The sequence below is a fragment of the Meles meles genome, chromosome 14 (genome assembly GCF_922984935.1).
Source record: "Meles meles chromosome 14, mMelMel3.1 paternal haplotype, whole genome shotgun sequence".
Taxonomy (NCBI): domain Eukaryota; kingdom Metazoa; phylum Chordata; class Mammalia; order Carnivora; family Mustelidae; genus Meles; species Meles meles.
In genome coordinates this window covers 14,263,859-14,280,517 of record NC_060079.1, presented here as the reverse complement: position 1 = coordinate 14,280,517, position 16,659 = coordinate 14,263,859, and the positions used below count along the sequence as shown (strand labels likewise).

The window sequence follows — 16,659 nt, the reverse complement described above, 5'->3', positions numbered from 1 at the left end:
GAGGCCCGGTGCTTTGACAAATGAACCTAACTCATGAAATACCACCATACTTACAATTTCCACCAAAAGAGACACATAAATCCCACCAGATAGTTTACTGATTTCCTAAGCATAGCAAAATGTCCCAGGGAGCGTTCTTTGGTTCCAGAATTTCTGCAGCACTTGTGACCAAGTGCTACCCTTTACCTGCTCAGTATCCACAGAAGCTGCCCAGGGCTTAAACAAAGTAAATGAATGCATTGACCTTTTTGGTGTTCCCACCTTCCCAGGGTATGAAGAACTTCCTCAGTTACATCTCCCAGTTTAGTGAGGTCTTCCCTTGGCTACTGAGACTATGCCATGGAGAGAGATTCAATGTGAAAACAGATCCTCCCCTGGGCGAGCTGACTCACAGAACTTAAAGGTCAAATCCACTTTTAAGACAGGTCGAAAACCTGAAATGCAATATCTGTTCTCTAGTGGGACCATTTCTTACTAGGCTTTCCCCAACTGCATCACCAAGGAAAAATGCCAAGCATATAAAAATACGGATTTGGGCCGTAGTTCGACGTTTTCTAATTTTGATTTGTTCATTGCATGGCTTCTTTTGACTTTTAAGATGCTGACTCTGTGCTCACCTGCAGAGTTGGATTATGTGGTTACTTAATATTTACGGGTCTCTTTTCAGTAATTAGAACAGGAATAATCAAAATGCTCATTTTCCACTCCCCAGCCACCTGTATTCCGTCTGAACAACCTGCTGGCACTTACTTTTATCTTCATCATACGATCCTCCAGAACTATTGCTGTATCTTGACTCTAGGCGGGTGTGGGCTCTGATGACGTTACTAAACCTTCAAATACAAAAACAATCATTGGAAATGCTGACATGTGTGTGTGTGTGTCTGTGTGTGTCTCTGTGTGTGTGTGTGCAGTTACTCATAAACACACACTATTATTCAGTGGCTGAGTTTTTTGGCAGTGAGTTCCAATGATGCTTTTCCTCAAAGAATTATGTAAAAATTGTACCTCAAGCATTTTGTTTTCCTTGAGAGGGTCAGTGTGGTCACCCTTGCTCAGATTCATGGGTTCAAGCCTTCATAAGATACGTATTTTAAGATTAATATTTGGATTGAGGCAGAATATAACATTTGTTTAGGAAGAAAATGAAAATGACACTGAATAATTTAAATCCCTATTCACATGGTAACCTGGCATAAGGCAGATGGTCAGTAAATAATGGCTGACTGATTAAGTCAAAACAGATAGAATTGAGAATATACAAAAATGGTTCCTAACAAACCCTGGGCTTTATTAGCTTTACAGTTTCCCTTAAAATGATCTAAGGTTTTCAGGAAAAGGTCCTGCGTGAGGAAACGGACTGAGAAAGATTATACAACTTGTCAACCACAGAAAGGTGGCAGGAGGAGGGTGCTTTGAGAGCCATGCTGCCTCTGAGCAGATGAGCAGGTGATTTTAGGGCTAAGCTCTCCCTCACTAGCTCTGTGACCCTGGCCAAGTCCTGTATCTCCCTGGGTACCCTGCATCTCCACCTGCCAAAAAGGAATAAGAGTACATCACCATTTACTCACTGGGGTTATTGTGGCAATCAAAAGAAATAACACAAGAACGTTTCCCACACTGTGAGACATCCAACTCTAAGGGATTAGTTATTATATCTCTACCTTGAATTTCTAGAATGCCTTGCCTTCTCTCTTCAGGGCACCAAAGACTTTCAAATCAATAGAATTTTTGTCATCCACAGGCCTACAACGTAGGGCAAGGGGGTGACTGAGGGGAAGTGATGATAAAACTTTATATTTATTTTATATCAAGTGATCAACAGGTTTTTCTACTTAATATATATGTAATCAAAGCAAAGAACTAAGGTTATCTAGAAATATCTGGAAAATTCAAACTAGAGCAGGTGTGGTCTCCTTCATTCCTGGTGTTCTGCCTTAATTGACAACCGATCAACACTCTATTTCCCTCTATAACACTGGGGAATGCAGGGTTGTATCTATGCTCCAGTGAATGGAGAAAAAGAGATGCTTTAGGAAAAATTTCTGGAAGTGCCATTAAGAAATCTACCTTTTCCCGGTGTATAACCTCAGAACATCGGTGATTTAGATTTGCTGAGCACAGAAATGTAATAGAATATAACGACTTTGGTTTTTTTTTTTTTAGTTTTGTCACTTTTTTAAAATTTTATTTTTTCAGTGTTCCAAGATTCATTGTTTATGCACCACACCCATGCTCCATGCAATCCGTGCCCTCCTTAATACCCACTACCAGGCTCACCCATCCCTCCACTTCCCTCCCTTCCAAAACCTGTTTGTTTCTCAGAGTCCACAGTCTCTCGTGGTTCCTCTCCCCCTCCAGTTTCCCCCAACTCCCTTCTCCTCCCCTTCTCCCAATGCCCTCCATGTTATTCCTTATGCTCCGCAAGTAAGTGAAACCATATGATACTTGACTCTCTCTGCTTGACTTATTTCACTCAGCATAATCTCCTCCAGTCCTGTCCATGTTTGACTTTGGTTTTACTGACCTCTTCGATGTTGGCTGCAACTGACACAGCCATCTTTTCCATAATAACTCTGTATTTCAAGCATTATTATCATATCTTTTGGGCTACTGCATTATTATCATATCTTTTGGGCTACTGCTACTCCATACAATAGAACAGCTAGAACATCTGCTCAGTCTGTCTACATCAGACTGAACTTACGGAATTAGAAAAGTGACCAACCTATTACCTTCTGAAGACATTCTTTGATCATATTTGTGCTGACAAATATAAAATTAAAAACAGTGTAGGCAGAGCCCATTCAGCAATAAACATAATCAGGGGGAAAGGAATTCCACATCTGGAGACTTCCATGGGACAGAGAGCTCATGAACCATAAACAGTATTTGCTGGCTTTATGATGACACTGGAAGGGTCAGGCAAGAAAGAATTATAGAATGGATGGCAGTTCTTCTCTTTTCCTTTGAGATGCATATAAAGGAGGATAAGACAGAGGTTATGAAGCCAAGATGAACAAGGGCAACAAGCCCCTTCCAGACTGTTCTCTTTACTCTGGAGAAGGTCAAAACCATAGTGTAGCAAAGTATAAGCTTGGCAACAACAACAACAACAGAGTAAAAACTGGCTCCTAAAATCTGTTATTCTCCTTTGCTTTCCTGGCTTGAAGAAAACAATTTCAGTCTGGGCTTTAGAAAAATTTCAAGGATTAAGTAGACCAAATACCCTTTTAACATCAAAGGTACATGTCTAAGAAATATATCATGAATATCACTCTGATAAGAGAAAAACTAAGAGGACAAAATGTTTCTCTAAATTTTAACTTGCTGATTTAGCTCAAAGTAATACTTAGGCAACTTTTTGTAGATTATTAATTTCTATCCCTGTATCAACAGAGATCACCAGAAATTTATAAATTTGAAGCTTATTGCCTTGGCTCCCTGTGAAAAATTCTTTCATGGAACTATAAATTTATCAAATAAGGATTTATTAAGGGTTGGTACATTAAAAATACTTAGGGTTCTGCATATTTTACAAACTGCTATCATAGCTATTTTAATAAAAAATGTGTTTGCTTTGTTGTTTAATAAAAAAAATTCAACATGATAAATCCTTCTTTGATTTTAGGGTAGTTTTAGGGTGCCTGGGTGGCTCAGTTGGTTAAGTGTGTTTAGCTCAGGTCATGATCCCATGGCCCTGGAATTGAGTCCTGTCTCATTGGGCTCCCTGCTCAGCAGGAAGCCTGCTTCTCCCGTTCCCTCTGCCCCTCCCCCAGCTTATACTCTTTCTCTCTCTCTTGCTCTCTCTGTCAAATAAATAAATAAAGTCTTTAGAATAATAGGAATATAGGATAGTTTGTGTTAGTACCTCCCAATGAATTGTTTTGTTTATTTTTACACACTGAAAGTTATAAAATTCACTGTATTCTTTTTTACTTTGGCTCTTGAAGAACTCAAGGTTAGGTTAATATTAACTTTTAGTAGTTTTCCTTAGCGAGCACTTGAGGACTTTTGACACAACTATCTTACTCTTCTCTTAGCTTGGCCCTTATTCTTTTACCCTTGTTTTAATGTTTTAATCTGAACTTTTTGTTAGTAGACATGATAGTATTAAGTATTACCGAAATACATCAAAGGACCATTAATCTAGCTGGGAAAAAAAACATGGCATCAGGCCTACTTCTTTGCACAACTCCATGGCGCCCCCTGGAGCCCAATCATGTATTTTGGGGACTAATACCCCCAGGAGTTGAGTAACACAGCAGTCTGGTTAGTATTTCTGACCAATTGTATCTGTAGAGTCTTTGTCTACAAGGACTGTAAAGAACAGAGTAAGTAACTCTTCTGTAATGGGGTTAGCAAAAGGGAGGGAGAAAGAGGGGCCAGATGGTGTTTGGACAACTTATCTCAGGGGTTATGAGATTTCTCCCATTTTCATTCACATACTGAATAAACATTATAGAATCCCTCCTATGTATAGCGTTATAGGCTAATTATTATTATTATTTTTTAAAGATTTTGTTTATTTATTTGACAGACAGAGATCACAAGTAAGCAGAGAGGCCGGCAGAGAGACAGAAGGGGGAAGCAGGCTCCCTGCTGAGCAGAGAGCTCAATGTGGGACTCCATCCCAGGACCCTGGAGCTGATCCCAGGAGCTGAAGGCAGAGGCCTTAACCCACTGAGCCACCCAGGCGCCCCCGGCTAATTATTAAGGATAGCAATATTTGTATGATATATATGGTCTCTGTTTTCCAAGAATGAAAATCTAGTGGTTGAGACAAGCATGTGTACAAGTACCTATAAATCAACATGAAAGAATCTACAAGGAAGGAAGAGTAATAAGTAGATTCAAGAGAAATAAGGTATTTTAGTCTGCTTTCATAGAAAAGAGAGAATGTATTAGAGAAATCGTGCAGGTGGAGTACCGGATCAATGGAATAATGGTATCCTTTGGGATAGAATATTCATATATGTATGATCATATTTATATATACCTGAATATAAATATGATCAGTAAAGCTATAGATCAATAGATATAGCCATTATAAAAGAACCAGATATATATGTATATGTATAAAAAGTATGGGTATATAAATGTGTCAGACTTTCCAATGGCCAACAGAGATATGGTGAGAGAAAAAGACAGCAAGAGTTAAAAAAGAAAGCCTCTATTCGAGGTGTTCTCTGGTCTCAATATTAGAAAGATGACTGGCTTCTTAATTTCAAGGGCCACCAAAACCTGGGCAGGACACTCAGGACTCTGGTCCTTAAGGGGCCTTTGTAGTGAGATGTTAATATATAAACATTCATCACGTTTCTACCCTAAATAAAATGAAGATTGGAAAATTCAGTCTAGACAATAAATGATAATGTTACACTCCAACTAGGAAGTAGAAATCTCTTTAGAGACATAATGTGAGTATTTACTATGAGGAAATTTTCCAAAGAAGGTGATAATAAATATGGACTAAAAACATGTTAGTTAATCATCATGTATTGTCATTGATGAGGGAAGTGTGCAAACCTTTACTCATTTCCAAGAGAAAAAGAAAGGACTTTATTAGTGATCTGTACAGGGCGAGGTCTATGCTCATGACTCACTGGGTTTGGGCTTTTTGCCTGAAGGAAAGCTCCTGTGATTGACTACTGGAATTAAGGCAGTGCAGCAGCCCAGGAATGGATGCACTGAGGAGCCTGATAAGAGTCTGCGCAAATTGGAAATGAGCCTTCAAAACTCCAAAGGCAGTCCATTCTACGGCAGATACCCTTCCACCGGCAGCCCCTGCCATGTTCTCATGCAGGATGAAATCCCGAGGACAGTCATGAAGCATCTGGAAGCATTATGGCTTGACTGAATTATTTCTATTGTTTGATCTACTGAATTTTCTCCATTATGAATTTCTATGAGTATCTCATCCTTTTTGCTAATTTCTTTGGATTTTTAAAAATTTATTTTTGCGCATGCGTGCGTGCGCACAAGAGAAAGCAAGCGAGTGGGGAGTGGGGGCAGAGGGAGAAGCAGATTCTCCGTTGAACAGGGAGCCTGATATAGGACCCAATCTCAGGACACCTGGGATCATGACCTGAGGTGAAGACAGACACCTAACCAACTGAGCCACCCAGGCACCCCTTATTACTAATTTCTTAAGTGAAAGGGTTCCTCCGGAGTTTTCATCAGAAAATGGTCAGCCTAAGGAGTTTTCAACACCCATGAGAATAAATATATATAATAATATAATAAATATTTATATATAATAATAAATTCATATTTTTAAATAAATATAAATCATTTATTAAATAATAAATCATATTTATTTAAAAATAAAAATAGTTTTTATTTTTAAAGATTTAAAAAATATATTTATTTAGGGCACAGATTGGGGGGGGCAGAGGGAGAGGAAGAGAGAAAGTACTTAAGCAGACTCCCCGCTGAGCACGGAGCCCAACACAGGGCTGGATCTCAGGACCCTGAAGTCATGACCTGAGTTGAAAATAAGAGTCAGATGCTTAACCAACTGAGCCACCCAGGCACCCCATCTAAGTTTTATTTTTTGAGTCCTATTTCTTTCTTTTTTTTTTTTTTTTTGTTTCTCTATTCTTCATAATTAACCCCAGGAAAGAGTGATGCAGATTTTACTTTATGAGTAGCCTCTAGGCAGTATAAAGGGGCAACAGAAATGCCATAAAAGAGCTAATGTGAAGGGACTACAGGCTTCTTTCAGCAGGAAAAGGCAGCGTTGTTGGTTAAACAAATTTGACTATGTCGAGATGTAATAAAAATGATGATATTCATAGAACTCACCTCAAGACAACTACTCAATCTCTACGTAATCATTCCATAATCAGATCTTAGAATTTCACATGGAAATTCCCTCTAATTCCAGATGGTCTGTGCCCAGTAACAGAACAACGAGTGGTTTTTAGTAAGCCCTGTGGTAAGTGGGATTTGACCACCAGAATGACATCCCTCTTAATCTTTTTCTTCTCTGGCTTTTCTCAGGGAGAAATCATTATCTTTAAGGATATACAGAGCAGAATCAGAGTCAGTTTGTGTTTCTAAAAGCAAAGAAGAATATGTGTGTGTGTGTGTGTGTGTGTGTGTGTGTAATTTATGAAACACCACAAACTCTTACTGATGCCTTTGTGTAGACTATTGCTGAAAGTCATACCAGATATTAAGCCAAATTAGTGCACCAACCTCTCATCAGATTCTTTCAGTATCTTGCTCTCCTCGGCATCTGGGAAACTGTCTTGGCCGGCAACCACTGTGTTGCTGCTGGAGGTGGTTCCTGTAGGTAGGATTAGAAAAAAATGTGGGGGGGGGGAAGGGTTAAGCCCAGTTCTCAATTAATTACAGTGAAGGATTTCTGACAAAATTTCATGTTTTAAAGACTTCTTATGTCTTCTGTACAATCTCAGACATTCTAAACAAACTTCTAAGCCCACACCACCGAAATGGGAGAATCCCAGACATCTGTTACGGTCAAACCAAATTCCTCAACTCTCTTATAAAGTGAGGCTACAACATTCTTGAAACACTTTCTTCCTGACCACTTAGGTAATGAGCTTATTTATAGTGGCTGACCCTGCTGCGAGCTGCTTTAGTATTTCTGGGTCCAGGAGTTATTAAACTAATGTTAGTGAAGCAAGTCCAAGTACCTAGAGCTTCTGTTCCCTGGGCTACTGCTTCCCTGCGGGAACATGCTCTGGCAGCAGGCGCAGGGCAAATAGAGGGGATGAGAGACCAGGGGAGAAGAGAGGATTGGAGGCAGTTATGATATTAGAAAAATCAAAGGGAAGCCGGCTTCAAGGAACTTGAGGAGGACATTATATATTTCATAAAATTATGCTGAGAAGCCGATTTGTTGAAAGGGATAATATTGTTGAGGGGCATTTTAGTTAACTCTGGGTGACTATCAGCCAAGAAAATTCCACAGATATAAGAAGGAGGGTCCAGAAAGGAGATTCCTGAGTGATTGCCGTGTCCTGCCAGGGATCAGCCTGAAGTACAAAGCTCCATGGCTTACCAATCCTGGGTCACTGACGGCTGGTCACCCTTACAAAATAATTTCATTAAACTGATAAGGTCCTTAACAAGTCTCAGCTATTCTGAAACCATCTTTTTTTTTTTAATTTTAAGATTTTATTTATTTAACTGAGAGAGAGACAGAGTGAGAGACAGAGAGAGAAAGAACACACACGTGCAGGCATGAGCAGGGGGAAGGCAGAGGGAGCAGGAGACGCGGACTCCCTCATTCGGGAAGCCTGAATGAGGACTCGATCCTGAGACTCCGGGATCATGACCTCAGCTGAAGGCAGACGCTTAACCAGTCGAGCCATCAGGTGCCCCTGAAGCCATCTCTTAAATGAAAGTTTACACAGGAATAAGAAAAAGTAACACACACATACACTCCCATCCCTTCAGGGCTCTCCATACAGAAAACCCCAGAGAGCCAGGACAAGATGTCCACCCCGCTGCCCTTCCCGTACCAGAGGCCGCCGCGGAGGCCTTGCTGCTGGCTGTAAAGCGGTAGAAGGGCGGGTTGTCACAGTGCTGGACGATGGGATTCACCGGCTCCGTCTGCTGCAGCTCAAAGAGAAGCTCTTCCATGGTCTGAATGGTGTTGTTACGGCACAAGTAGATTGCCACCTTTTTAATCTGAGAAGAAACAGAACATGAGGAATATCTTCCAGAGCCTCGCCCACAGGCATGCTAAATGTAACCAGTTCCTCTCCACGAACATGTCCTCCCCATCCTGATAGCTTGGCTCCATGGTCTCCAGTGTCTGGATTAAAATTCACCTCTCTTCACACGCCTGTCTGACGGGAGTACATGTTAAAGGCCTTCCTTCCCTAATGGCCACATTTACAAAAGTTACCGTTGGGGCACATGAATTCTCTCTCAGCTGAAAACTTGCCAGCTAAGGCCTTATCTAGAAAGTAGTTTATTCATACAAACCATGGGGGAACACTGCTAGTTATTTTTGTTTAAATAAGGAATCCAGTCCTCTGCTCTTCTCTACTCCCATGAAAACCATTGCATTTCAGCTGCCTGTAGGGTTTTAAATTTTAAAAATAAGTCTGGATTAAAGCTCTGCATTATTGTGGTCCTCACAGTCCAACCTGAGGCCTGGAAGCCACAGTAGGGCTTAGGTGGTTCAAAAGAGTGGGAAGGCAGAAAATCACAAGAACCAACAGCACACAAATGCCAACTGACTTAGGTTCTAATTTATTTTATTTTATTTTTAAATTTTTTAAAATTTAAATTCAGTTAGCCAACACATAGTACGTCATGAGTTTTTGATGTAATGTTCAATGCTTCATCAGTTGCACATGTGAGCTAGGGTTTTAAAAATGCTGTTGTTTTATTAATCGGATCACCTTTAAATACAAACACTAAATATCACGTATCTCAGGAAGATTTCTCTCTGTTTATTTCTCTCCTAACACCTACATTTGAGAGAAACACCTGGATACTCTCCCTTTTTATTCCATTTTAAGAGCATCAAGATGGAATACCAAACATTTTTATTAGTCATAATTAATGTGTTACTGAGTTTCTCTTACATATTCGGTCTACTATTTATAGAAGGCAGTTTTAGTAACTGTTAGGAAAATATCCACCCCTTAATTCATAAGTTTCTGTGTCCGAAGGCTTAGAAAGAGGATGACAGGTGTCCCTAGGACACTGTAGCCTGCTTCTCAGGGGGCAGGAATCTTTCATGTAATATGCAGATGAGCTCCCGGGAGAGTAGCGTGACTGACAAAACTCATTATCTCCATTTCAGTTAAAGCCAAAAGCACATTCTCACCCGCAGCCGCAGATACAACCGAAAGGAGCAGGGACTCCTGCCGGTCTGAGGACCACTTACATAGGGCAAGAGAAGCGTGTCACTGCTAACCCCACACAGGCTGATCAGGAACTGCAAGGTGACCCTCAGGTTGTTGCTCCATTTCTCATTGTTGGCTAAAGCATTCCAAGCATTTTCCATTTCTGGCCCAGGAACTTCATCTCCGTACTGTAACACACCAGAGAAAAACCGGCCCGGGAGACATGTGGGAAAAACGGCAGGATGCAAAATATTTGGTTAAAAGTCATTGTAAGGGTCATGGCCATCTCGAAATTCTAAGAAGGGGGAGACATGGCCATTCCTCAGGGAGATGCCATTTTTCACCAACTTATCACGCATCCATCACTCATGTATGTACTTACTGTCATGATTTTTAATATGTTTGTGTTGTTATTTTTATTATTACTTTTAAAAATTGTGGTAAAACGCACATAACATAAAGTTTGCCCTTTTTAAGCACACGGTTCAGTAACACGAAGTACATTCACACCGCTGTGCAACCCACACCATGGTCTGGGACCTGCCCGTGCGATTCTTAATGGTAAGTGCCACTTGCCCTGACTGGGCAGCACAGGGTTTGAGTAACCCAGGGGTTTCCTGGACGGCAGAGCCGTGTTCCTGAGGCACAGATCCTCGGAGTTTACCTTGGCCGTCATGTACATGAGGTTATTCAGGACCAGTGATGTAGCTTCTGGGGAGCCCCAGCCACTCCCTCTCAGGCCGTGGGAAGCAGTCACTTCCCCTTCCCGGTCCTTGATGTCATCGTCTGGGCTGCTGGGGCTTGAGTCTGGGAGCAGGAGCCTGCTGTCCACCAGCTCGATGTTGTGCAGCCAAGGAAGCAGGTAGGTGAGCATGATCTGACGCCCATTTGGGTGTGTCGTGGGGAACCGCTGGCTGACCTCTAAAGAGAAGGGCAGGGACACAGAGCCGTGCATTAGCTCGTCAAACAAAACGAAGCTATTGACACCAACGCCCAGATCAAACAGTGACGTCAGTGTACAAAAAAGCATTTTCATATATAGCAGCTCCCCAAGGCCTCGGAATCTTCCAACTAAATCTGGTGCTCTGCAGAGTGTCATCAGAGAGCACAGCCGGGAAAGCACGGGCTTGGTCAGGGTGGAGTGAGGTGAGAGTCTTCATGAGTTCTAATCCACTGCCATGGAAGAGGGGCACCAGGGTGGACAAAACACGGGGCTCAGAATCAGAAGGACATGTGATTAGATCCCAACTCCTTCACACACTCCCTGCAGGAAATTCTGTGTTAGTTATTTAGCCTCTCTGTTCCTCGGTTTCCTCATCTGTAGAATGGGACCACCTTGGGCCACTGTGAGGATCAGGAGAGAGGATCATCAGGTATATTATAGGCTGAGCACAGCGCTGGGCCTCCAGGAGGTTCTTAATAAGCAGTGGGTGGGACTGTTACGACAAGGACCATTATCTTTCCACTCTTCGGATAGTTTACCAAGTGTCCCCCATGAGTTCCTCGCTGTGAGACCGAGAAGTGAACCTCCAGTGTGTGGACTCACGCTCATGGAACTGACTTGAAAACTGCCAGCCATGTGGCAGGTGCAGGCTCCGCGCTGCACATCATTTTATGAAACACATGAATCGGAAGGGTAAAACTGGATATCCAGCGCAGTGATTTCACCGTGATTTTCTGTGATAGCATTTATGCTTTGTTTCACGGCCAGCAGCATTCAATGTTGTGATCTGAATAAGCTTTCCTCAGAAATAAAAGCACAGCATTACCTATAGGCGGCAAGCTGCCTATAATCTTTTCTTTCTAACATCAAGAGAAGAAACGGTTTTGTTCTAAGGGAACTCCGAAAGCACGGTCTGAAGCCCTTGTTATTACCCAGCGTGGCATGTAATCTCGTTCAGAGAGCTCTTGGCCGCTAAACAATAGAACAACACAGATGCCAGGAATTACACCAACATAACCCACTAGATCCCCGAAACAGTAGCTTTCATTGATTTGGCCCTTTTCCTAAAATTACAATTCCATTTTTTTTTTAATCTTGAAGACTATCAATCTATTTAATTCCAGACCACAATAATCAGGGTTAAGCTGTGATGTTCTGTGTAGCTCAAAATGTCAAAACTGACTTAATTTCTAAACTTTATGGATGTGATGACTGATATCATGAACTTTTACAACATATATTCAGATCCTTCAGATCCCAGAACATGTATTTATTCAATATACGGGGACTTTTCTAGGGGCAAGCCACTGTGCTGGGCACTAAGGAGCCAGCAAGGACTCAAGGTTCAGTTCATGTCCCTGAGGAGGAGAGTCTGAGGCAAAATATGTTGAGAGGTAACTCTGGGGTGGGTAGCAAGTGACAAAGGACGCGGAGAGGAACAGAGTGCTATAGGGGTTTGGTGAGGGAAAAGCCTTCCGGTTACACGGATTCAGGGCATGTGATAAAAGAACTATTTTAACTCTGCTAGAAAAGGATAGGGAATTTGGAGGGGAATAAATCCTTCCAGCCGTAGGGACAACCGCTATTAAAAATACATTTTTGAACAGTGGCATAAAAACCTCTAGTCTTTTTGAGGCAATGATTACCTTCTAACACATCACAGGATTTGCTTATCTATGATGTTTATTACATCTTGTCTGTCAGGCCCAAGGGCCAACTGATGTGTGTAGGGGGGAGGCATGCAAATGAGGGCCAGGATTGTAGAGGTCTTTCTGAAGGGAGAGCAGGAAAGTGAGATGATGTCGGTGGGCTGCTCAGTGCAGTTTCTGGCTCCTCTGGGAATGACCTTGGCAACCTGTTTGGCAACATGCAAGGAATTAACTCACCTGTCAGCATAGGCAATAACAATCTCACCACAGGGTTTTCAATAGTAGAAGCAGGGAAAACAAGAGCCAGAAAATCTCTATAATGTCCTTTTTTCCATGTTATTTTTAAAAAGTTATTCTTCATAAATCAAAATAGCCCTACAGTCAATTCTTGAAGAAAAACTTAGATTGAACCTGTCACTCATTTTATGAGTTCTGTTTTTCTTAAACTTGCTGTACTATTTACCTCCTCTTCCTGGATTTATCCAGCCCGTTACCAGCTGTTCCCTCTTGGGCAAAAAATAAGCCCAAATCCCATTCACCCTCAGACTCTGCAAATCCCAATGACACTCCCTCTTCTCTTTTTCCTTCTTTCTCAATGCCACTGAGATGTGGCTTCTGCTGCTCTTTCTCTGCAAAAACTACTGACAGTTAACAGTAATTATGAATTGTGAGGTCCAGATGGTAATGTTTAGATCTTATCTCCTGGGATCTCTTTGATCCATTCAAGGCTGTAGACTGCTCACTCACTCCTCCAATATTCTTTCTTCTCTAGGTTTCCATGATGCCCACCTTCCAGGTGTTCTCTTTCCTCTCTGAATGGGTCTCCATCCCTGTGTGTTCCCTCACTCTTGCTGGGTGCAGTCCTCAAAAGCTGGGGGTCTGAGTGCGTTCTTTCCCTCAGTGCTCACTTCACTCATGATCTCATCTGTTGCCTTGGTTCTATCTTCTATTCTTCCATGAGTCCTACCTTTGGCCTTCCCTTGAAACTGGTCGTCTCCACACAGGGATGTCTGACAGACACGTACCCTCAATATCCCAAGCAGTGTTCATGATCTCTGCTTTGTCCTTAGCCTCCCCTTCTCCCTGGACTGGCTCTGGAGGTAGGGTTATCACTCCCTACCTCCCAGATACTGTACCAGGGACTTCCTTCTGTATACCCTGCCTGGGAGCACTTGACTCTGGTCTCCCCTTTCTATTCTCACAGGGCTGTCTTCGTTCAGGCCTTCATAATTTCCTCCGTGGACCACTGTCATTGTTTCTCAACTGATCCTCTCTCTTTAGACTGGATATTCTTTCATCCATCCTTCACACACAGTTAGTCTTTCTAAAATGCATTTTGCTCTTGTCCCCCTCTCTTATTTTATTTTTTTTTAAGATTTTATTTATTTATTTGACAGACAAAGATCACAAGTAGGCAGAGAGGCAGGCAGAGAGAGAGGAGAGCCCGATGTGGGGCTCGATCCCAGGACCCTGGGATCATGACCTGAGCTGAAGGCAGAGGCTATAACCCACTGAGCCACCCAGGCGCACCCCCCCCCCCCTTATTTTAAACTGTCCAGTGGCTTTCAGAACCAAAGCAGTTTGGTGGAGGCCCTCCCTGTTCCCAGGGCTCTGATGGGTTTCGAGGAGCACCTAGCAGTCACTGTCCCACAAACTGCTTATGGTACAATACAAAGCCTTCCAAGACTTGACTTCTGCCTCTCTGTCTGCCTGTGACCATCTCTAGCTTTCTCCCACTCCTGCATGTTGCAGTAGCCAAACCGAACACTACATCATCTCTGGAATGCAGCATGTTTTCTACCTCTAAATCAACCCATGTGCTATTTCCTTGGTCTGTAATATCTATCTACTTACCAACTCTAATATCAGCTAGTTGTCTTCTTTGCAAATATCTATTCCTCTTTCCCACTGCAGCTCAGACACCAACTTCTCTGGGAGGTCTTGCCTGATATTCTCGGCCCAATAATTGTTGTCTTCTATCTCATACACAGAACGCGCCTTTTTAAAAAAATTGCACCTGCTTCTCTGTATCATAACCATATGACTGCATATCTTTCCTTATTCCCAGATTATGACCCATTGATGTAAGAGAGACTGTTTTATTCACATCTGTGTTCCTATAACCTAAGCACAGTGCTTGGCATAGAGGTGGCTCTCCAATCTTGGTTGATGTGAACAGAATTACATTTTAGTTTCCCAAGAAGAGAACTAGTTTATCAGGAAGTCTTTTCTGGAATCCCTCCACTGTTTCAGGCATGGGACAAGGATATGACTAATTCTGTTGCAGATAGATGGAGAGGTTTTCACAGCAGAAGCAGATTTTCAATTAGGTCTTTTTTTTTTTTTTTTCTTTAAAGATATATTTAGTTATTTTAGAGAGGTGGGAGGGCAAGGGGAGAGGGAGAGAGAGAAACTCAAGCAGATTCTGGGCTGAGCACAGAGTATGACATGCGGATTGAGCTCACAACCTTAAGATCATGACCTGAGCCAAAACCAAGAGTTGGATGCTTAACTGACTGAGCCACCCAGGTGCCCCCCCGCCCCCAAACCTTTTCAAAAGCTTATTTATTTGAGTAATCTCTACAACCAACACAGGGCTTGACTTGAAGATCAAGAGTCACATGTCCTTCCAACTGAGCCACCCAGGCACCCTTGGTATTATCTTTTTTTCCCCCAATTAATTTATTTATTTGATGGGGGAGGGGTAGAGGGAGAGAGAGAATCTTAAGCAGAGTCCCCTCTGAGCACAGAGCCTGACTCAGGGCTTTATCTCATGACCCTGAGATCATGACCTTAGCAGAAACCAAAAGAGCTGGATACTTAAATGACTGAACCACCCAGGCACCCCAGATTTTCAGTTAGGTCTTCAGGAAGACCGAAATTTGGGAAAAAGAGAGAAGGGCCATTTCTGTAAAAGGCAAGAGCATGCACAAAAGCAAGGATGGACTAAAGGGCCTGGCATGTAAAACATCAAGTGAGATGGGAGTAGAAGGTTCTTGGATGAAAAGGTGGAAAGCAAGTTTGGAAGAAGGAGAGGGTTTTTTATTATTGGTGAAAGAGTTCCTATTATTTAATGTCTCTAAGCCTTAGCATATCATCTGTAAAACAGGAAGGATGATTATGGCGGTGGTGATGGTGGTGGTCATTCCAAGCCAGCACTAGGTGAACTGCTTGGGTTTATCAGCTTGTTTTAATCCTTGCACCCTCTGAAGTAGTTATTACTGCCAATAAGGACATGGAATTTAGAGGTTCCATGACTTGCCCAAGGTCAAACAGCCAGCAAATGGCAGGGCCAGGGATGAACCCAGGCTGTCAAACCCGAAGCCTCATTTCTAACCACTACTTGTGGGGTTGCAGAAATGAAATGATAAATGAAGTATACATAAAGTGCCTAATATAGACCACTCAATGGATGGAAACTTATCAGCAGTTATTTTTAGGACAGCTGAGCAGAGAATTTTTAGTGGAGAAGTGCTGTGCATATTTGGTTTTGAGTAGTGGGTGGATTGCAGGGTTGAGGACTATAAGCAGGGGATGTTGGGCATGGGTGGGGTGGGGGGACAGATGAGGATCTGGATGGAGGCCCTGGTAACACAGATGGAAAAAGAGGACCAACAGAGACCAAAATGAGCCCCTTAGCATGGTGCTTCTTAGGCAGGGAGTTAAATCAACAAATGTAATTCCTTAAAGGTGAGTTTTTTACAAAAATTACTCACAAGACTACTTGTAAAGATGTGCTAAAAATCTAAACTCTCAATAACCTATGTATGTAGCAACAAACAAGGTATAAAACACTATTCCCAACACCACAAAGACCAACTTGCAGGGATTCATATGTATTAGAAATTATGCCACGCATATTTAACTTATTTGGGAAATTTTACACACATAAGTTATTTAGAAGATTTATGACTAATCTGAGCATCTCTGCATTTGTCCTATTTACATTAGATAAACCTTTGTTATTTTAGATAAAAATGTTTTAAAATATTTAAATGTATTCCAGAATTGATTTTTATATGTAATGGAGTTAGTCCAAAGCAATTGTGATCTATGAATTTAACATCAATAATTTGGCTCCAAAATGATATTAGACTTGAAAAAGGAAGATTCCATCCTCCCTGTTCTCTTTCCACCATTTTGAAGCCTGTGGAAGCCTGCCGGTAATAGGACTCCTAAAAATAACAAATGTTCTCTGGAAGGCTGTGGTCCAAGGCCATTTTCCATTTTT

At 41.9% G+C, this 16,659-nt stretch overlaps 1 protein-coding gene across 8 annotated transcripts in view; it reads right to left on the bottom strand.

Annotated features, from left to right (window-relative positions):
- The window catches only part of FRY (FRY microtubule binding protein), a 444,482-nt gene that overhangs the window by 78,642 nt on the left and 349,181 nt on the right, over positions 1–16,659 (bottom strand). For all 8 annotated transcript variants that reach the window (XM_045978039.1, XM_045978033.1, XM_045978035.1 and 5 more), the window contains 5 exons: positions 10,501–10,757; positions 9,878–10,024; positions 8,496–8,664; positions 7,204–7,294; positions 751–833 (listed from right to left, as the gene is read on the bottom strand). In XM_045978039.1, coding sequence (XP_045833995.1) covers positions 751–833; positions 7,204–7,294; positions 8,496–8,664; positions 9,878–10,024; positions 10,501–10,757 — 747 coding nt within the window. The remainder of the gene's footprint in view (positions 1–750; positions 834–7,203; positions 7,295–8,495; positions 8,665–9,877; positions 10,025–10,500; positions 10,758–16,659) is intronic.